We start from the raw sequence: 23,201 nt of genomic DNA on the forward strand, positions 1-23,201 counted from the left end.
CATCGAGTTGATTTCTTCGGATTACGTGCAAAGCGGATTACGTGAGTTGTTCGACAGCAGCTTCAGGGACGAAACCCACCGGATTGGTCTAGTGGTGAATGCGTCTTCCCAAATCAGCTGATTTGGAAGCCGAGGGTTCCAGCGTTCAAAGTCCTAATAGTCAATTATTTTTACACTGATTTGAATACTAGATCGTGGATACCGGTGGACACCGGTATCCACGATGTGTGGTTAATTGAAACCCAACCACCAAAGGACTTTGGTGGTTGGGTTTCAATTAACCACACATCTCAGGAATGGTCGAACTGAGACTGTACAAGACTTCATTTACACTCAAATATATCATCCTCATTCATAATCTGAAGTATTACCCTCCGGTAATTACCGGAGGCTAAACAGGAAAAAGGAAGAAGCTTCAGGAACGAGTGGGTGTCCTTGTGATTTTGTACGTTTAACAAAACAGCCTGTCTCAACGAAGGTCTGGTACCAAGAATAAATTGTACGCCTACTAGGAGGCTCCCTGTGATACTTTCTACGAAAATTACGTTGAACTGAGGTGGCTGATTGCACTGTGAAACCAAAACATACAGCGAGCATATTCCGCACCAGTAAATATATCCATTTTTAACAACACTGGTGACAGTGTTGGTGCCGAATTAGGAACTAATGAACTACCCAAGTTGAAGCTTGATGTTTTCCTATGAAATGAGACCTCACCAGAATTTAGCTAACTGTAAGTTAGCTAAATAAATTTTTATATGCTTTTAAAATTAAGTTCTTTTTTAATCACCCGGTAATTAAATTACAATTATAATACTGTGGATTTACAAAAGTTTTTTTTTTGTTTTCAATCCTAATATTATTACTAGGATTCTACTGCTGTCAATAAGGAAATTCTACTCAGTTACGAAATAAATGGTATAAAATATATTTATATCACTCCATAACCTGTTAATTTTTTAATTCGTAGAATCCATTCCGACTAACAGGAATTATTTTAAAATTAATTTTATATATACAAATATATATTTGATCCACAAGCGAAAATAATACCACAAACAAGCAGTCTATTTTTTCATAATAATAATACAAACAGTCAATAAAAGAAATAAAATTATTTATTATCATACATACCGTAAGAAAAAAATGTAATTCAGTCTCTTTCAATAGGTAATTATTGTAACAATCAAATGTTTAAAGAAAAAGACTTACATTTTTTAAGCTCATATTTTTTCAGAACGAGGCAACAATAATTAAAATACTCCTGAGTGTCAATAATTTATAAATGCAGTCAGTTCTATTCGTACAATTACACGGTAATCATTCCACGAAAAAGCATCGTAGAAAACCGCATTACCGAGTATTAAATTTACACAAACGTTAGTGCAAGTAACAAAAACTTCAAATGCACGTTTACTTGTTTTATCAGTGCGTCATTATGCAAATTTTTTCATTAAAAAAAGATCATCAACAATACTTTAAGGACTAAATGAAATTAAAAACATTAGTTTTAAAACGATAAATTTAAATTTATATTATCATAAAGAATACTTAAGAAAAATAATCAAGTCGTATCAATCTTTTAAAAATTAACCTTCGTTTTTACGAAGCGGTTGATACTTTATTCCAGATTTGATCAACCTTAAGGAAACATAAGAAATTTCGATTTACCACACTGGCTGGATTTAAAACATAACAGTAGAATAATTTCAGAGCCGAGTAATGTTTTTCAACTTTATAATAATTTGAACTTTATCATTAAATTTTAGAGATTAATTTTTATGCTGCAGATAGATCGTGACTAAAAAAAAAACTATATTTAAAAAGGATGTTAAAGAAGAATAATTTACAGTTACATTCTAGCCAGCTTACGACGTAACTAACTTTTTAAGTAAAGGACAGTTCAAGCAAATTGTAAATAAGAAAAATCTTAATCACATCAATTTGTTTAATAAAAAAATAAAATAAAAATAAAAAAATCTTGGATTACGACCAAATATTTTAATTAAAAAAAGAATACAGGAAAAGACAGAGGGTGAACGGGTTTTACTGCTATGAAAACACAAAAATCACGAAAAATATCAATTATTATTTTTAAAATTTCCAAGAATAACAGCAAAAAATTACGTAACTACGCAGAGTACTAAACATTTCCCTCGAGTGAACGTATTATAGATACAATTTAAAACTTACGGAAGGACATTGAGAATGGATTATTAGCTAAGTTGACATACCATGGCACGCAACTGACCGTTACACGATATCTGATACAGAATAAAAGGTAAAAAAAAACCATTAACAGAATGAAGTAAATTATTTAATTCGATACAGATGTCGTCTTTATCAACTAATTTTTTATCGACCTGCTGGAACTAAAATAACCTTTTAACGACAAATTTCCTTGCGGTAAATAATATAAAGTTAATATAACTTAAGTGTTAGCCTCTAAATATAACTGAAGTTATACTAACACGCTAACATATATTATATAAGTTTAACATATTTAAAATTGAAAAAAAAAAGTTTCAACTATGTTAATTTATATGAGGAATAAACTGAACGAGCGTAGTAACATAAAATGAATATCTTAACGGTCACAAAAAAGGAGATTTTTAATTTTATCTTGTCACGCTAAAAACATAAATACGTTTTAATATACTTTTACACATACGTATGTGCAAAACAACATTCTGAACTAATATTCACGAGGTTAAATCGTTAATATGGGCGGCAGGATACTGAACGAGGTTCTTAATAACTATCCAGTTCCCATACGTCAAAACAATACTCCTAGGTCGCGCCAGTCACTACCACAAAAAAGGCACCGCTGCATATGCCTCGATAACAAATTTACACGAATGAAGATAACAGTTTCCATACATAGAATACAACAAAAAATACATACACGTATCCTAAACACAACACATACATTTAACAAAATAGACACTAATACTAACCAGTCGGCCCTTGACGACCATCTTGTTAGGTGGAGCGGCAAAGACTCTGCCCGGACCCCTTGGGGCCCGGGGACGGCCCTGTTCCGACAACGCGCTAGACTATCTCGCCGCTCGTGACACCGATGCAGTACACACTTTAGTCTCTTTATCCATAATAATTAGTAATACTACACCCGACTACTCGGTTACAAAATTCAGGTACATCTCACATACTTCGGTAACAACTGTTAACTGCTTTTCTACTAATTACTGTGCTTATTAAATAAAGTAATTAAACATTCAGTACACATTTTTTTGTAGTAAACTACATAATTCCTATTTTAAACTGAATATTTTTTACGTGAATTACATTAAAAATAACCTTCAACTAAAGCAAAGTTTTCAAAGTAACATAGCTACTGCACTGCATAAAAAATATCAAATAAAACATACAGTCTTTGTCTACGTTAATAATTACAATTTTTAAATGCAGGTGTTAAAATATTTATAAGAACATCACACAAAATTACAATACAATTAATATCAAATTAGTAATTTAGCAATAAGGTAAAGAAGCAAAGTCAACTGTGCATTAATTAATTCTTTAATTCGATGTGACCGGTAACAAAATAATAATAATACAATAAAAAAAGCAAATTAATTGCTTTAACCAATTAACTGTTTACCCTACAGAACGTATTAAGTTAATTACGGATTCTGTAACATAATTATTTATTGTATATTTTAACAGTAAACAAGCGGTAAAAGCATTTAAAAAATAAAATCGTTCAAAATTAATTATGTAATTTAACAGTAAAAAACTAACACTTATTTGAAGAAGTAATTAAAAATTCTTAAACGTAATGCATAAAAAATACGAATTCGTATGTTATAGTGAATGTATTTTGAACGGATACAGCAGCTGCTGCACGGAGCAGCAACAGCCGGGGTGCGATGCAACGCGCTAGCGAAGTCAGCCACTGATAGAGAGCGGGAACTAAACACGATGGAAGAGCGGTGGGTGGTAGGCAGCAATCAATAGAGCTGGAGTTACCCCCACTACTACCTCGAAAAGACGACCAACCCTTACAACGAACAATCGTCAAACACAGTCGTACTGGACGGATCCATCCGATTGACTGCGCCGTAACATTTTAAGCACCTTTCATCAGACTAAAAAGAATTATTAATAAATAAATATTGAAAAAAATAACACCTCGATTTCATCACTCCAAAAAAAAAATATAATAAATCAAAAAAATTGTGTGTGTGTGTGTGTGTGTGTGTGTGTGTGTGTGTGTGTGTGTGTGTGTATACAGCAAAATTTACTAAATGTATCTCTATGTACATATATCAACAAATCGTGAAACGAATTACAAAAACTTCTTCATTATCAAATAATTATTATTTTATTACTATACCAATTTTTTTGTTTATTACCACTTCAATTTACCGAAGCATCGAAAAACACAAATAATATCGACTACAAATAATTATACCCCAACAGTTCCATTCATATAAAATTTTCCTCACACTACAGATTTAAAATATACATTCGGAAACAGGAAGTTAAAATCGCGCAGGTCTACGTGCGTACCACACACGACACGCCTGCTCCTCTTGGAATACTGTTTTGTCCATACAAAGAAAATTTTCCACACAAAATCGCATGCGCGAAACCCAAAATACACCGACTCGATAACAAGACCTCGAAAAAATAATAAATTAATAATAGATAAACTACATTAATCGATATCAATAACTAAATAAAATCAAAAATAAATTTTACGGAAATAAAATACTCCCTAAGACACGTAAAACAAATTTTAAAATTGATTTTGTTTATTAATTGACATCGCGAACGTTCACGCTAGATTTAAATACATTTAAGTCTAAAAAATCAGTCAGGACCTCAACAGTAATACCGACATTAATCAAAACTAAAATCCTTAGGTTTCAATTTCATGACTAAGAATGAGTTATTCAATCAAAAAAGTAAATTTTTATCTTACTAGTTTCGCCCTTTTACATTTTTTTTTTACCTCCGGATCCACCGTTAGGCATTTTTCAGAGGATGAGATGAATGATTTGTAGCGTGTGAAAATGCCATACCTGACCGGGATTCGAACCCGGGACCTCCGGATAAAAGGCCGAGACGACTCTTATCACTCGGGCCACGGAGGCCGGCCATTTTGTCTTTTCTTTAATAATGGTTACATAATCGTAATTATTCATGGAAGTTATATTTTATAAAGAAAAAACAAAAAAAAATTAATTCATGGATGGGGAATTGTGAAATTCTATTAAGCGGATGGAAAAATAAAATAAATTTCTCTTTCTCAACTTCTATCCTTCCGTTGTATCGTATTATTTTATTTCTTCCGACAAACAAACAAGCCTTCAATTCCCGTATCAAATTTCTTAAACCCCAAATGCGATAAAATTCTGCAACTTTATCCTTTTTAATAGAAAATAAATCTACAAGGATTACGGTAATACTTCAAATAATACTATGTAATAAAATGATTTTTTTTTAAAAATCCACGATTTCTCTCTCTCCCAAAACAATAATTCGTTTTTTTTGGCACGAAACAAGTCAATGCGATAAATAAAACTTGTATATTAATTTAGGAATTCAAACTCTTCTATATAGTTTCAAAAGTATTCTGGAGACGTCATACCTTTTGATTCAAAACTGTTGTTGCTTTTCTTTTTTTAATCAAAATTACAATTTCATGTAAAAATATTAATATTTTAGAGTAATAACAATATTAAATATGTCCATAAAACTTACGCATTTGACTTTCCTTAAGTTTAATGTTATTCTTACCCCACTTACAACTAAGGGTATACAGTTTATAACTAGATCACTGCTATCACATCGAATTGTCATGCTCTATCTGTTACGTCTACTATGATAGTTAATGCGGCCTTTAACTGAGCGACTGAGGTATAAGATTACAAATCGATTTGAAAATGGTCCTGTATGAATAAAATTGTGGTTATCCTGTAGGTATATCGACGATAATATACCTGCCGTACGAGACCTTGGTTCGTACTTCAATTAAACTTAAACTAGAAAAGACATTTGCAACTTGTTTCGCAACGAAGTATCACCAATGACGTGATATATGCATGTATGGCTAGTATTACGTCAAAGGCGGAATCGACGAAACATTATAATAAATTAAAGAAACCCGACAACCGACTCTTAAAGAAATACCGGATTAAGAAATTCTCCTTTTGGGATAAATATGGATCTAAATAAAACTATCCGATAGCATTGACTTTTTTCGTCAACTATTATCACTGTAAATAATTCTCAACAATTATTTGTAGTCATTATAACCGAATGATTTTACTATTAAATATTACAAAAAGGTTAACTCGAAAAATTAAATGAACCGACAAGCAATTAATTATAAAACATGATGATTTACTCGACAAAATATAAAGAACGATTTAATTAGGTAATTCTTAACAAAGTTCATATAATTTTAAAACTATTTAAAAGGCTACTTGCTCGACGTAGGCGATTTAGAAACAAACAGCAAAATATCAACAGGTCGCTCGTAAAATAACGGAACATGTTTTGAGAAATTGCAACACACGATGCAATAGTCTGCAACTACTATGAATTTTGAATTGAAGAAGATAATAACAATATTGTCAGTTTCGTAAACATGAGTCGTCGCCCGCTACATTTTTTGATTTCACTTATTCAATGCATTGTTACCCATTTTATCAACTTACTGTTAAATACTGATAACAATTTGCACAATATAACACGTAGAATAGAATTACAGATTTTAATAGAGAACGTGAAAATATAGAAATTTTTTACCGCATTACTTCCAGATGTTTAGGGGATTTCAGATCAATTACTGATCGGTTAGTAGACTATAATAAATCAAGGTTTTTAGGCGTATCTACTGTTAGCTGTAATATTTGCTTCGCTGTTAAAACATTTTGTACAAAAGAATGAAATTAAGTTTCTTCCAAAATAATAAAATGCTAAACATTGTTTTCATTTATAACAAGTATTACTGTCAAAAGTAGGTGGTTTTTTTTGTGTTTTTTACTAGTTAATTTTAGTTAACATCTTATCGTTATAAAGAAAATAAAAATATTTAAGCAAAGTTTACACTAATGTACCCAATAATTTCATCTGCTTTAGTAATAAAAAATAAACGAACTACATATGTTTACCAGACTTTGTTCTATAAGATAAAACCTACAGTTCAACGGGTCGATCATAATTCAGCCTGTTTTTGCTTTATCACATACTTTTCTTATTCCTCCACAAATCGCATTTTGAATATATCTTCTTTTTTTTAAGTAACTACGGCCTCATGGCCGCTGGTTCACCAAAATCTATACGTAAGTGCGCTGATAGCAAATAAATTAAATTGCTTATATTTTAAAAATATTTTACTATCTTTAAAATACATATTTTTTTAAACTGCTATGTCTTTTAACCGATATTGATTAATTTGTTCGTTTGAAAATTATTCAACAATTCATAACTTCTACGAACACTACTGTAATCAAGGATAATTAAGAGTAGTTAATGAAAAATCAACGCAATAATTTTCTTAATTTTTTATTACAAAATTTAATTTTTCATTAGCGAGTACATCATACTTGTTTAATTTTATTAAATCGTTGTTATTTTATCTAATTACAACTGAAATTTTAAAAGAAAAAATGAAAGGGAAGATTAATAGTTCAATTCATTCACAAGTAAAAGAATGATTAGTTTTTAATTATATTTACTGTTATGTTGCAAATTGCAAATTTTAAAATAATTTAACACTTAAGCGAAACTGAAACGTTTAAAAATCATCACGAGTAATATTAATACTAATTATAGAAGTTAGTAACCAAAATTTACAAGTAATTAAAGTGATAGTTTGGGAACGAACCACGATTAAAGATATATATTTTAAGTTTTATTAGAATGGTTGATACGCAGCGCCACTATAAATAAGCAGTAACCGTTAACTGAAAGTGCTCTACTACACCTATTAAGTTCCATCTTCAAAATTTCAGCCTGACAATTAAAGAAAAAAATGTTGAAATGGTATTATCTCTACAGAATAGTTAATTCAATAGAAGCCAAAGATTATTAAACTGAAGAATAAGTGACGTTTTAAGAATCAAGTAAAATTCTGCCAATAACAATTACCTCACGATTGTTGTTATGAAACGTTTGTGGTAAATAAAACCACAACCTTGAATACACAATAACTTGCTATTCTAGACGTATGCAGGAGGGGGTTAAAGTTTTGGGTAAGAGTGTGTTGCAAGAGGGAGAAGGTTCTAAGGGAGCAGAAAAAAATCGTTAGCGCAAAATAAATCGCAACTAAATTACCAAATACAAAATAATTCATGTTATTATATTCAATAAATATTTCACAACTATGCATTCTGCAACTGCAAGTCGATGTATATTCAAACCTCAACCTACATATGTGTTATTACCCACATATAAAAACGAAGGCCAACTTATATAAACAAACAGATGTTTACAACCGATTTTGCATGAGAAATCTTCCTAAGATTAAACAGAAATAAATATACGAACGCGCATGCGCGTAACAGCAACACAAGTGTCCCATAATTTAATATACGTTGTCTTAATCTTTCTTTATATCTAAAATAAAATATATCAGATGCTTCAATTAATAAACTCAACTTGAAATGAAAAATCATCGCCGACTGTTGCATGCGCTTTATGTCAAAACAATGAGTTTGTCAACGTGCGTTTCTTCCTCATCGATGTGATTTTGCGCTGCAATAAGAATTTTATTTTGTTCCAGTAAACTAGGAGACTGAAATGCGCTCTATCCTTTAAAATAAAGTCCCAATATTTCAATTTTTTTTATAGCATAATGCCTGTTTTTCGCAGGAAATTTAGAACAAGCACGAAGTAAAATTTTGGTCGAACATTGCGCACAATTTCAAATGAAAAAATTAGCTTTAGTTTTTCATTACTTTGTTTAACGATTACCCACACGTTTTACAACTACATATTAAAATAAAAACGTTAACAAACTTTCAATAATTTCAAAATACCCGCTAAGTCGTCATAAAAAATTAACATTTCTACAATATAATTTATAATTATAATCTTTTTATTAATTTCAACAAAAAATTAAGGGTCACAATCCTCACAAGCTTACTGAATTGAACCTGTTTTAAAAATAGCGATCATACAATTATTTCTGCGGAGATCGACACACCTATGATATTCAAGGAAATGTGATGTCAGCTGACATTGATTTCTGTGATTTACCACTTACCAGCCACCCAACGTTCATTTACGTATTATAATTAAGTTTGAAAATAAGTTTAATGACGTGGCCGCAAAGGCACTTCTTTTCTTTTTTAATAATAAAACGTGATACGGCGTGTGATTCACATCGAACCGATTACTATACATAATTTATTAAGGCAATGGCTTAAAAAAAACCGTACGAAACTGATGAACTTGTGAAATGTTTATTTTTTTTTTGTAAAATCGTCCACAAAGATTCCTGTATATCAAATATCGCGTTGAAATTCTCAGGTTGTAAACGATTAGCAAGTGACTGAGACCGAAAGTAGCTGTGTCAAGCAGCAAAATGACTTGTGAAAAGTGCGAATGACAAGGGCGGCATAAACCGAAACGAAAAATGACGGTGGCGATTGACGGTGACAAAAAAAAAAATATATATACAGTTAAAAAGAAAAATAATTTTAATAGGTTTTTTCATAAGTAAATGTGAAGATGATCATTATCTCATAAACACCTTAATAATCTATAGACCTCTATGACCTTAAAAAAATTGTATTTTAACAGCGGTATGCGATCAGATAGTAAGAACGGTTAGAAAAAAATCACCTAAAAAAGTATAAGTACAGGAATTGAACTTATTTGATAAAATCGTATTTCTTTTTTCATCTCTACTAACTGAAACTGGAGAAATACAAACATATTGATTAATCTGAATTATTAACAGATTATTAATAATTATTAATTAACCGAATGCTAGTAAAACAGAGGTGTCATGCTTCCATCTGAGTAACAAGTTTGCTGATAGGGAGCTTAAAAATCTATTTGAGGATACATGGCTCTTTCACAATAAGACACCGAAATACCTAGGCGTGACACTTGATAGAACGCTTTCATTTAAGGAGCACCTAATGAGAATTGCAGGAAAATTGAGAGCGAGAAACAACATCATACGTAAGCTCTGTGGAACGACATGGCGCAGATCGGCTCTGAACCTGGTCTTCTCGGCTGCAGAATATTGTGTGCCAGTGTGGCTTAACAGCCCTTATGTTCATAGAATTGATGCTCAACTTAATGACACTATGAAAATGATTGCCGGGGTTATCAGGTCTACTCCCGTGGTATGCCTTCTGGTACTGAGCCACATACCACCCACGAACGTGCGCCGTATGAACGCTCTTGTAAGAGAGTACAAGAAGATTATGGACAATCGAAACCTGCCAATACATGGGGACATTGAGGATGCCAATCGTGGTCGCCTTCGAACTAGAAAGCCGCCTATCAAAACAGCAATTGCTACCACAGAGGACGGATTTGACCTAATTGACGCCTGGCGTCGAGAATGGGACACAAAGCAGGATAACCAAATCCCATGTATTACTCAACAGGACTCGGTATGGTAGGTGCGCCTATTTCCTGTATAAATGGGGTAAAACACCGACGCTCCTTTGTGAGTGTGGTGAAAATCAAACTATCAGACAAATCACAGAAGTTTGCCCTACGACAGCTTGTAAAGGAAATTCTGAAGATTTCCTGATGGCGACTCCAGAATCGATAGGATATATTAGTTTGTTAAATCTTTGTTTATAATTTTGATTGTAATTGGTGTTATGTTTTAGTGCCATTCGCTAAATAAATAAATCTGAATTATTACTCAATAGCCTTATTTTTTATGATGAATTCTAGGGGATTAAAAAGCTTCAATACCTACAATAAAATCTCTTCACTTGAAATACTTTTAGTCAGTTTAACGCTAAAAAAAAAATCATAGTTATGTCTCCTAGAAGTAATCACAAAACCTACATAGCATTAATTATTTGTAACCGCAACTTATACACTCCATCAGCTGACTCATATAATACTCATTTATCAGACTTATCTTTCACGTTACTTCCTAAAATACCAGTTCGAAGAATTTTTAACTTTGAAAGGGAAACTGTTTTTTAAGCTCAATTCGGAGAATGGAGACAATCAAAACGAGCACTGCATAGATTTCCTAATAAATATTTGCATAAAAAACATCACATTTCAATAGTTAAATATCGTATTTTAAATAAGGTGATATTCAAATAGGGTATTAATATAAAATAACGCTGTACCCTTCAATAGAAGTGCTGAGTAGCTGGCATTAAGCCCTACAGAGTCAGGTTTGGAATACATCCAACTACAAACTAATGTAGATTACATGAGTATTATATAAAAATGTATAATAAAAAAAGTACACAAACATAACATTATTTACAACTCTACTTCAAAAGTGACATATTTTTTATTCCCGTTTATAACGGAGAACACAGTACGATAAAGAAACAAAGAGGTAAAGCTTAAAATCAAATTAAAAACAGTTCCAGAAATAAACAGACACAGTGACGGATTCAGAAGATAAAATCTACAGCATATAAGTATAAATACATACAGAAGCCGCAATGATATCATACCGTTCTTTTTTACTTGGTCTTCAAAATAAACATTCCGTAAAAATCCATTCCTTTATGGTGAAAACTAATTAATTAATTATTAACAGGCCAAATTAGATTGACATATTAACCTGATATCAAGGTCAACTCTTATTTTAAAAAAATCCATTACTTGTTCAGGGAACGTTAGATCGGAAAGCCCTGTTATTTAAAGATATTTGTTTATTTTTAACCGCTACAATCGAAGAAAAATGAATAATAAATTGGAATCGGTCGTTCTTTCATAACTACAAAAACTATGTATGTGCACATCAATTAACTCGATATTTTGATCTGGCTGAAAGAAAACAATCAACTAACACCGATTTCCAATTATTTAGGTGCGAGTTATTCACGATTTTTACAAAAATCCTGTAAACGTTAAAAAAAAATCTGTTCGACTTAATAACAAATTTTACACCGTCGGCAAACCGATGATTCATATAAGGACGAAAATAAATATAATTCATCAATAAATAGAAGTAAACAGTGATATCTGTTAGGGAAAGATTGTAAAGAACTGCAACAAAACTCCCCAAACCTTTTCCTTTGACCATCGTATTACTATCTTTTTTTCAAATTAATCTTAAATTTTTATTTCATTTAATCCCGCAAAAAGGATTTTATCCCCGGCCGAAAGGATGGAGAAGTTAGTAGGGTAAAATAGTGTTTAAAAAATCTAATTCAAAAAAGGTTTATCGGCAGCAATATTTTTAGAAGTTAAATAATAATGACAAATAAACAATTTTCGGTTATATCGATGAACTGAACATTTAGGCTTTTGTCATGCTTTTTGAATACATCATAAATACAAAAATTGTAGTTAAAATATTCTTGATACGATTAAGCAAGGGACGAAAGTCTCCGTTCAAATGTATTCACGTATAATAATATTCAGTGTGTCTGATAAAGAACTTCGAGGCTTCCAGAACGAATAAAGTTTTTATATAGCAGCACTCAAGAAAGGTTTTATGCGTAATCATGAAGCGAAAACAAATAAGATTTAATTTACACAATCTCACTTAGATAGCAGGAGTTTTAGACTGTTGCACAAGCCAAGCTGTTAAGAGCCCGGGCTTCTGTACCGTGGCATCGTCACAAGAGAAAGCACAGTACCGATTCCAAGAAACAAAATTGGCGAGAAAACAAGAAATTAAACGCGAGTCGATTGTAGAAATTCTTCGAGTGACAAAACCGTACGTGGTGTAAACGGTTTTTGGAAGCCGGAAACAATTTACAAGGACACACATCAGGAGAATGTCGGAAAAACCACAAAAAGTGCCGAAAACGCAGAAAGAATTTCACGCTAATCCGTGAAATTAAACCTACCGAAGAGCAAGAAAAAAATTTCAATATATAACAACCGTGTTAGAATTTCTTTCTGCTGATGAAAACTACCTGCAACCCATTTAATTTTCTGTTGAATCAACGTTTCATGCAGTCTTAAAGCTGCAGAATTTTTTTTGGATACCCGTATTATTTTTATGTATATGTTCAAGTTCTACCCCGAGCAGAAGCACAGATTTCGCTTGTTTTAATAGATAGAATTTTTATTTTATAGAGAAAGTTCTGGTATTCTCGCAGTAAAATTCTTCCAGACAATTTAAATGAAAAATGACACGGTCGTGAACAATTACTTTTTTTTTGTTCGTGATTGTTATTACATATTTAATTTTTATAGGGCTACGATATATTCCTGATACCATACCGAAACTCAAAAAATATTATATTTTTAGAGTGCGAACCTTAACAAAAAAAATAATAGGAAGACTTGAGATAAAATAAGTATTTTCTATAGAACCACGGCACAAGCCCAGTAGCAGCTAGTTGAAGTTATTTCTTTTTCATATTTTAATCGACACGTGAGTTTCTCATTTATTGTTTCTGCAAACGGCTTTTTTAACTGATGTCCAGCAATGTTTTATAACTTACGAGATAAAAAAAAGAAAGGTTTTTAAATTAATTTTTACGTCTAAAAATAAGGTAGTGTTAAATTTATTTTGATGAATTATATTTACGCTATCTGAGGAAAATATTAACTATTTGTAGTTTTCTCAAAAAGAAACAGAAAGATAACGAATTATGAAATACATTCATTATGTGGAGAAAGCGTTTGCATGTATTGAATACAGTATAATATTTATATAAATTAAATAAAGAAGGAAGAAGGGTTGTGTAAAATTTAATCAGTTTTATACAGACGACACGACTTGAACATGTCTCCAGTAACAAATTTTATTTGTAGTAAACACAAATTAGGGACTCCCGGAAGCTTTATCAACCCGCTGTAATCAAGAAAATGCTACGGAATAACAAGAAAAGTAATGTAACAAAACTCAATAACTGCGAAAAAATTACATTTAACAACTGAACAGTTCTCTACCGACCACCGATGCCTTTTAATCCTTCTATACTAAGTAGAAATTAGGAGAAAGCGTAAATAAGATGATTAATGTGAACAGTTTAAACAGCGGTTAGACGTTTCATTCGATACGTGAAAGTTAAGTAAACAAGATGAATGTCTTCTTAATTAAACCGGGTGAAAATTAATACAAATGCAGATTAAACGTACATAGATTTACAGTAATACTCTGTTATATTATGTGAATGTCCATAAAAAATGTTTTATAAGATAATGTGCTTATTAATATTATTTATGTTTATGATCTTAATAAAACATTATCTATTTTCTAAGATTTTTAGTAGATCAATTTATAAAACTGATGTAAATAAATCTATTAAAAAATTTATGAAAATAAAATTTAAAAATATTATGAAAAATCCACGCATGGATCAAGTTAAGGGTACCGGTCAAAAGTTTGTAAAATGGTGTTGGCAATGAAACGTGGTAAGTTGTGCGACATAATTAAGTTTTTCTGTACATTTTGATGCACAACCAATAGTGATAAATAAATGTTTAATTATTTCGTCATGAAATCATGCACACCTTTTCCAAAAACGTCGGTATAAGATTTTGTTTCTAATCATTAATTTGCTAGCAATCTAAGATTCCAAGGAGACGAAAGACTAAATTACAGAACCAGGATCATTAATTCTTTTAACATTAATGGCAACCGCATTCATAGGATATGTACTACCATGAGGTCAAATATCCTTCTGAGGTATGGTACATTGTTGGCCTTTTAAACTTATCTAATACCGCCTAAACCTGTGAAGCACTCTACAGTGGCAATATTAAGGAATAATGCAACCTTCGGGCTAATAATTTCATTATATACAATGAGTATGCAAGAGTTAAAAATGCGCTGACAATTCACAATTAAAATACCGAAACGTGCCAAGATTCTGTAGCGCATAATAATTGATAATACTTAATAAATATTCATTTGTATTGTTACTACAAGGGTGCGGGATTATGATGATGTCTGTGTTTTGGCAGCTACCATGTTTCTAAAATGTAAACATACACTACATTAACAAAAACGCGTGCGTACCTAAAATGTAAGTTTAGATAAGTGAATAACAAACAAAATAAAACAAAAACTTTTGCATTATCTAGCAGGCCAGGGCCTCCTACTCAATCGTCCATACCATCTGTACGTCCGTCCGTCCTTGCACCAAAACGTGCGGTTTTTTCCATCAACGATATATTTAATCGACGAATATCCTTAACCGGTCGGCCTCTAAAACCGCTTATTTCCATACTAAACACCCGTTCATTTATAACAATTATGGTTTTTTTAGTTGATCAATTTTTTTTTTTTAATTCTACAAATCGTGCAAAAAAAGAAGAAACTAAACTGAAACGGGCTATTCTTAAAATGAAATAAAGAAAAAAACTGCAGCATAAAGAAAACATATTAATATTAGATTTATTTCGCGTTAATAATGATATCGATCGCTAAACGTAATTACAGAAATTTATTGCTAATTGGGTATGCCATGGCCTCTTACACAAACAGTAACCTCCAAGTAGCTGAAAGTTTTCATTAAAAATGCACCGCTCGTAAAATAAGTACTCATCCGAAAACAACATTTTAATGCATAAAGTCATTCCTATAACAAATCGGTTGATCGCAGACATGTTGTTCCCAGAAGTTGATTATAAAACAAAGATCTATTATTAATAAACACATCGACCTTTCCTCTTACACAAATATCGATTAAAAAAATATTTTCCACAGTGCATTAACGACTTCTACAAAGAAAAATTAGTTTTTATCTCATCCTTTCAAACTATTATTAATATAACGGTTATGCATATAAATCGCATAAACAAAAGTTTATCAAAACGAAATTCGGCCGCATTTTAACAACCATTTACATTTTTATTAGATTTACTGAAAATTCAATTTAACTTATTTTGGGAATCGATATAAAACAAAACCGTTACAGTAAAAAATCATTTTCAATAAGTTAAAGAACATAGGACACCGATAACAGAGCAAAACGGGTTTTCTGTAGGTTCCAAACCTAAAGGAATGGATTCAACTGCGAAGATTATTTCATTTAATGTTGAGGAAGTACTCGGTTAATGATAGAAATGATAGATTACATAAAAATTTCCCGATAAGTTTCAATAGCGCATCGTTAGTGCCTAGGAGAGTTATTAACAACGTACGAGTAGTTATAACAAAATTATCAAAGTCGTCAAGAATTAGTAGAAAATTAACTTCTTAAGAGGAATAAACGAATGGCCTTGTTAAGCGAGAAATTGACATCATGAAGCGATGTCGGTTAAAGGTAAGCGTATGCACAACAGATTGAATCAACGAACAAAATGGCGCTCGAGAAACTACTAAAAGCATATTAACATTACAAAAGGTATAAAGTAAATTTAACATGCGAATTGTCCGCTAATAAAATTAAAATTGTTGATGAAAATCAAATTTACTGGATAAAGATGAAAAAAGTATCTGTTATAAGACGTAAATTCTGTACGTACAATCTCACAGATTCCCAGGGAAACATAGTAGTGTCTTCTTTATTAATACAGAAGATTCCGGGTTCAAATCCGTGTTAGACTACTTGAATTTTTCACGCAATTTCCGATAAAAAACACAGCAAAGTTAATAATACAGAAACCGGTAGTGTATTTTTAAATAATATTGATTGAGAACAGAAAAAAATTCTTAGTTGTATTAAAACGAAAATTTCCAATAAATAAAATGAACGACCTTTTTAAAATTCTGAATCCGACTGGAGCTATGTAGGATTAACAGTAAGCAAATCTATACGACAAAACTTATCGGACTTAAAGTCAGAATAATATATATGATGAACAGTTAAATGTAAATAAGCTGCTATGCTAAGCTAATACACGAAGAAATAAAGACAAAGGATGTAAATTTGCATTTAATATGAATTCAGTAAAACGTATTTAAAAAAAAAATCAATAACAAACGGAAAAAAATGGCTGCTAACACGCACATTTATTCACACAGGAAACTCTATAATATCAATTACACAAGAGATAAAAAGTACAACTTTTACCACACATCTTTGTTTTATAAAACCACTTATTTGATATTACTTTACGTTTTACAGAATCGGTATAATATTTCTTCTTACAGAACTTGTCAAAGAATTAATGATCTACCACTGACAACAAAACAAGCGCATCGACTTGGTAATGGATAAAGTAAAACGTTCATAAATGTATATATATATATATATATATATATACTCGGTTGCCAGAAAAATACGATCGAACTTCGGTCGACCAATAAAAAAATATTAAGGAGAAATATGTAAATTTTCCACGGGAGGGATGATGTAACAAGGCTTAAAATTTGTAACCGTTACTTACAATCGAAATCTCTGTAATCCGCAGAGTATAACATCCTATTCGGGGGTTTTTCATCTCGCTTTTTTCAATTTCTGTTAATTGTTAATAGTTACAATTGTCTATTGTTTGAACTCGCTTATATGAAAAGTTGTTTAGACCTAAATATTATTTTTATTAGATGCAGGAGGAAGAGAAATGTTTCATAGATTTTTAAGCTTTGTGAATATTTATTATACGCTTATTCACATAACCTTTATTATTATAGATGATACGTATTCGATATTTTCTATTAATCTTTTTTTATGCGTAAAATGGATATTTTCAGAATTGTTATTTAATATTACAGTCGTATTTTTTGCATCACGTTAGTACTCGTATGATAAAGCATAGATGAACGGTATAAATGAAATTGTAACAAAATCATTTGTCTGGTTGATGCTATTCTCTTATTTTTTTTCTAATATGTGCTAATATTTTAACGTCAATATAGTTATATAATCGTCGGTTATTTTATTTGATTTATATATTTCAATCTTTGTTTTCTTTTTAGATTTGACCTTCTAACAGACGGATGTTGGATTCGATAAAAAATTAATTAATCCCGTCATAATAAATGGCTTATAAACCTAATTCATCTCTTCATAAATTCGCCACCAATTTTTTTCCTTCATATTCGAATTTTATCGATCCATCTAATTTTTAACATCCTTCTATTAAAATTGCATTTTAAAAGCTCTTTCAAACAAGTTAAAAACAAATAAAAAAAGAAATGAAATAATTTAATTATTATAACCCTCCTGTCTCTTATTTTGACTAAAAACAAAGTGTTTATGAACACTGACATTCAATAAAGGGTTAAATGACTGTTGGGTAGATAAGACAGTTCCTGTAACAGAACTTTTCAACTTAAAAAAAAATCTTTGGAGTAAACAAAAATAAATAAATATTTGGACAAAAATTCGTTTGAAAAATACAAGATAATAGTAATACATTATTAATTAATTAATTGTACACATTAAATGTATAATAAAAATTTAAAAAAATTCAAAATTAGATTAGAGGATTAAAATTAATTTCAAGTAAATTAATTTTAGCGTTAAATAAGATCTAATAATTCAGTCGATATTACAGACTTGAAAAAAAAATATTATTCTACAAACGTTTAACAACGTTTAATGTAATTAATAACAGCGCAGATTAAACTGATGCTTAAGTTCCGTTCACCGAACCGATTCACAACAGTATTCTGGCCGAGCTATGCTGGAGAGCCAAAGCAAGGTAATAGAGATCAACTACCTATTTTTGGATAGTCGTTTTTAGATCATCACGGCCACACTCTGCGTTACAGCAAAATAAGAACGACGTTACAGTTTGTATTTTTCTTTCTTAGCCGCATCTATACAATATAATACGAAGATTTTAGCTTATATAAGTTACCTTAAAAGAAACTTACGTTAAAGTAATTAATGAATAATCTTTACCCGGTATTCAAATAAACAAACTACCGTCATACTAATGAGATTTCCTGTAAGGAAATTTTAAATACTTTAAAACTTATACACCGCTTCCCTACGAACAATCTAATTTTTTCATTACAAAGATAAAAACGTATGAAAAACTAACTAATTTAAAAAAAACAGTAAACGTAATTTACATATTTTTTACAATTAATTATATCTCATTTTATAAATGGCCTTTTAACTACACCCGATTAATTATTTTCAAATCGTAAAAAAAAAGATTATCGAAGATGAAAAACGTTTCAAAACACGATTCTCATTTTATCAACAAAACAAGTTACAAAGCTCATAAACACAATTTTATTATTAAATGTCCAATTAAAACTTTTTATTTTAAGTTCACAAGTTCCCTACTGGGAAATATACCCCAACAAGCTCATCCAGGATTCATTAACGTAACACTACGTAAAAAAAAACAAACAAAACATTAACTACCAACTATCACCAGTTTTGTACAACAAAGTAGTTACTACTATAGAAAATTGATAAGCTTTGTAGAATGTAGTAAAATGATCTCGCTTTCGTCTGGTTAAAAACATATATATAAACAGAAGTGATCTCTATATTCCTATAACGGTCTATTCATTCAGACAAATTGCCCAGGTTAAATTATTATAATTAATTACATGAAACGAAAAACATGGTCGTTAAGGATAGACGTTTTACGTCCGATTTCAGATTGTACCAGAAATCACATCGACAGACACCCACCCAGAATCAACTTAATGCGTTCAGGAAGAGAATGTCCTTCTTTAGTTCAGATGTCCTTCTTTATGCGTCTATATCATAAATAATATGAAAAAGTAACGGAAATAAACTAAAGTATTAAATAAATATTACAGGAACTGAAATATTTTAAAAATTACCAAATAATAAACACGTTAAAGTATTATTCTACAGGTTAAAAGACCGAACTCACCGGGCTGGTCTAGTGGTGAAAGCGTCTTCCCAAAGCAGCTGATTTGGAAGTAAAGTTCCAGCGTTCAATTACTAGTAAAGGCAGTTACTTTTATACGGATTTGAATACTACATCGTGGATACCGGTGTTCTTTGGTGGTTGGGTTTCAATTAACCACACAGCTTAGGAATGGTCGAACCGAGACTGTACAAAACTACACTTCATTTACATTCATACCTATGATTCTCATTCCTCTGAAGTAATACCTGAACGGTAATTCCCGGAGGCTAAACAGGAAAAAGAAAGAAAGGCTAAAAGGCCAACTCGATACACAAAAATTATTGTTAGATTAAAATCATTAGTGTAAAGCTAAGGCGGCAACAATGAGGTGTACTGTCGTGGTTTAAGGAAGTAAAGGTTAACTGCTCAACGAATATATACCACAACTCCCTTTCCCTTTAGGCGCACCCAAAATCAAAACTGATTAACTCATTAGGCGGGAAAATATGATAAAATCTACCATATCATTCTATAATGTATAAAATTAATACAACTTGACCTGTAGTATGGCGACAAACAATACTATCAGAAAAGCCACCGTAAATATTTACTGAATGTTACATTCGCAAAAAAAAGAAGTCAAATAAAATATGAAATTACATTTTCTAGTGATAGTTCGTACGAGAACCAAAATATTTCGAATTATAATTATTAAAGATTTTTAATTATCAAGATCATTTTTTTTCCTAAGCGGCAATCATTTTAGGTAACAAATTTAACAAAGCTCAAGAGAATTCTTATCTAAACAAACAACTACGAATCCTAGTATGCATTACCGCATCAAAGGGTACATTTTAAATATTAAATATTTAAAAATTAAAATAAAAAATTTAAGAAACAGAAAATGTAAATTACGAAACAGAAATCCTGTTCGATATGTTAATATAAACATAAATCCTGTTCAAGATAATCTTATATGCAAAGTAGGTAAAGAGGATATCATTAATCGCATGCGAGCGCGAAAGTGTTTATGTATGTGTTTGATGCAACCGCTGAACTATATAACACTGCAGTGAAGAGTGTTGGCATAAGCGTCTCATAGCATCTACAATCTACGCGCTAGTCTATGCTGTATAAAATGCCAGGTGAAATGCTTCACGTTATGTTTACAGATTTGGTATCGAGCCAAATCGACCTGGCTCAAACAACACAAACATCACACTACAATTCTAGCCTGTTCACCGAAAACTCGTTCCATGTTCTGCACTTTTACTCCCTTCTCGGTATTCGGCGTACTTCGACTTCAGCTACTGCATCTTGTACGAAGGAGCGACCGTAACACAACACTTAATCAGTTCCCCTAAACTACGTGCTGATGAATACCATCCGTTTTACATAATAGCTTGTACTTTATACATAAATATAACGTTTTTATTGACATTAAAGTAATAATTTTTACTTAATATTAAGTATAAAATTTAGCAGAAAATGAAAATTCGACACAAAAAACTTTTAAATTTTAAATTTAACAGTTTTGATGTACTATACATATCACTTTTGAAGAGACCTACAAATGACACTAGATGCTGCAAACAAAAATATTAATTGCGATCGATGAATAGTTGAAATGAAATATCAATAAAACTGGAAAAGAAAACGAAAATAAGCCAATAAACACAAAAAAAAATGTTATCGTGAATTATGATTCACGAATGAAAAAAGAAAGCAGGAAATGAGAGCAAAAAGGAAAGACGTTAGTTTTTCTCTTTCCTTTGTGGTTTTTTTTTTAGAAAAATAAATGCATACAGATATTTACAATCAATCGTACACTAGACATCATAGTTTTTTATTATGATGAAATGTTACTAATTTTCTTCATCGATTGGTAAAATTATATCGTGAATATTTACAACGAAATAGAAATATGTACAACGAAAAACAATAAAATCATATATTTTAAACTTAAAGAAAAGAGAAAAGTTGTAAGTTACAAAGTCGAAAAATAGTAAGAGCAAGAGTTTAACGCTTTTAAGTCTAAAAAAAAGAAGTACCAATTAAATACAGACTAAAATACCGATTACGTCACTTAAGAAATCAATTAGCAGCTAGGAAAATTTAAAGCGTGCCATGGAACGAGCGATTTCTAATGTACAATCGAAACATAATTATAAGCATTGCATTTAAATAAGCGTTACATCCTAACGATTTAAGAGGTTTTGAAAAATCAATTAAAAATTATGGAATCGTTAAAAATTTGTAAAATTAATTTTAACAACTAATTCCAATAAAATAAAAATTCAAATAAAGAGAAAGGATTTTTTTTAATAATAACTACACTCGTAAATATTACTTGTTTTCCATATTGTTAGTGAAATATTCTACTTCTATCGCCTTCTTTACAAATTAAGCGAAGTAATTAAATACAGTTATAAAAATATTTTCAAAGAAAATTAATTATCTACACGTAAAAACGAGACGATATACGATTATTATAACTGAAATTAACAATTATACTCCGTACAAAGACAAATCTCCCAAATTTAGAATCGCGTAGCTCATAATTTCACATCCATAAAATTTGATAGGGCAGTTGTTTTAAATCCCTTTCTTTTATGCATTTATTCGTGTACGAAAGTTGTTCGGCACATAAGCCGTTTAAAAAGCGGAAGACGTACCAAAATCTTTAATCGAACTATGCAACTAGTACCTAATTTTCTTCCAAGATAAATCTCCCTTATTAATACTTCGTAAACATTAACGTGTTTACGTTAATGATTACCATGTGATGTTTCAATTAATTATGTGACGATTAACATGTGACGTTTCAATTATTTCACGAAGTGTCAAGAAACAGAAATAAGGTTTCTTTTTTTAACACCTGAATCTCTTGGACTCTACCGCATGAATGTAAATTAGCTAACATATCCACAATATAAACGAAAAAATGATCTAGAGAACGATAAACTTGAAAAAAGAACGTCTATAAAGACCCGGTAAAATTTCTTGAACGACTATTAATTACATCCATAAATATACTATTACGGCATAAAATGTATTTTATACTCTTACATTCAAGAAAGTAGCTCGCTTTCGCTTTATAACATCACGTTTCAAATTTTTATAAATTTGTACTAGACTTTGTAGAACTAAAGTAAAATTTTTTCTTTTGTCATCGCAGTGAAATAAAAAAAAAGAAAAGCTAAATAAAAGGAAAACCGGTAATTACTTTAAAGTAAAACAATATAATACCATTAGCATAGAATAGATATTTTATCACTACGATAAATAAGCTAAGGAGAACATGCTGCTAGTAAAAATAATCGTGAAATAACATTTGCAATTTTATCGCTGAACCTTCAATGATT

The 23,201-nt window shown here is 30.8% G+C and overlaps 1 protein-coding gene across 28 annotated transcripts in view; it reads right to left on the bottom strand.

Annotated features, from left to right (window-relative positions):
• LOC142318879 (serine/threonine-protein kinase MARK2-like) overlaps nucleotides 1-23,201 on the bottom strand; it is a 385,326-nt gene that overhangs the window by 203,264 nt on the left and 158,861 nt on the right. Inside the window, exon 1 of one of the 28 annotated variants that reach the window (XM_075355499.1) lies at nucleotides 2,958-3,103. The exons of the other annotated variants lie outside the window; for them this stretch is intronic. Coding sequence (XP_075211614.1) covers nucleotides 2,958-2,978 — 21 coding nt within the window. The 5' untranslated portion in view covers nucleotides 2,979-3,103. Of the gene's footprint in view, nucleotides 1-2,957; nucleotides 3,104-23,201 lie in introns of those variants that run through there. 28 annotated transcript variants of the gene reach the window in all.

The sequence above is a fragment of the Lycorma delicatula genome, chromosome 2 (assembly GCF_047948215.1).
Source record: "Lycorma delicatula isolate Av1 chromosome 2, ASM4794821v1, whole genome shotgun sequence".
In the NCBI taxonomy this organism is placed as follows: Eukaryota; Metazoa; Arthropoda; class Insecta; order Hemiptera; family Fulgoridae; genus Lycorma; species Lycorma delicatula.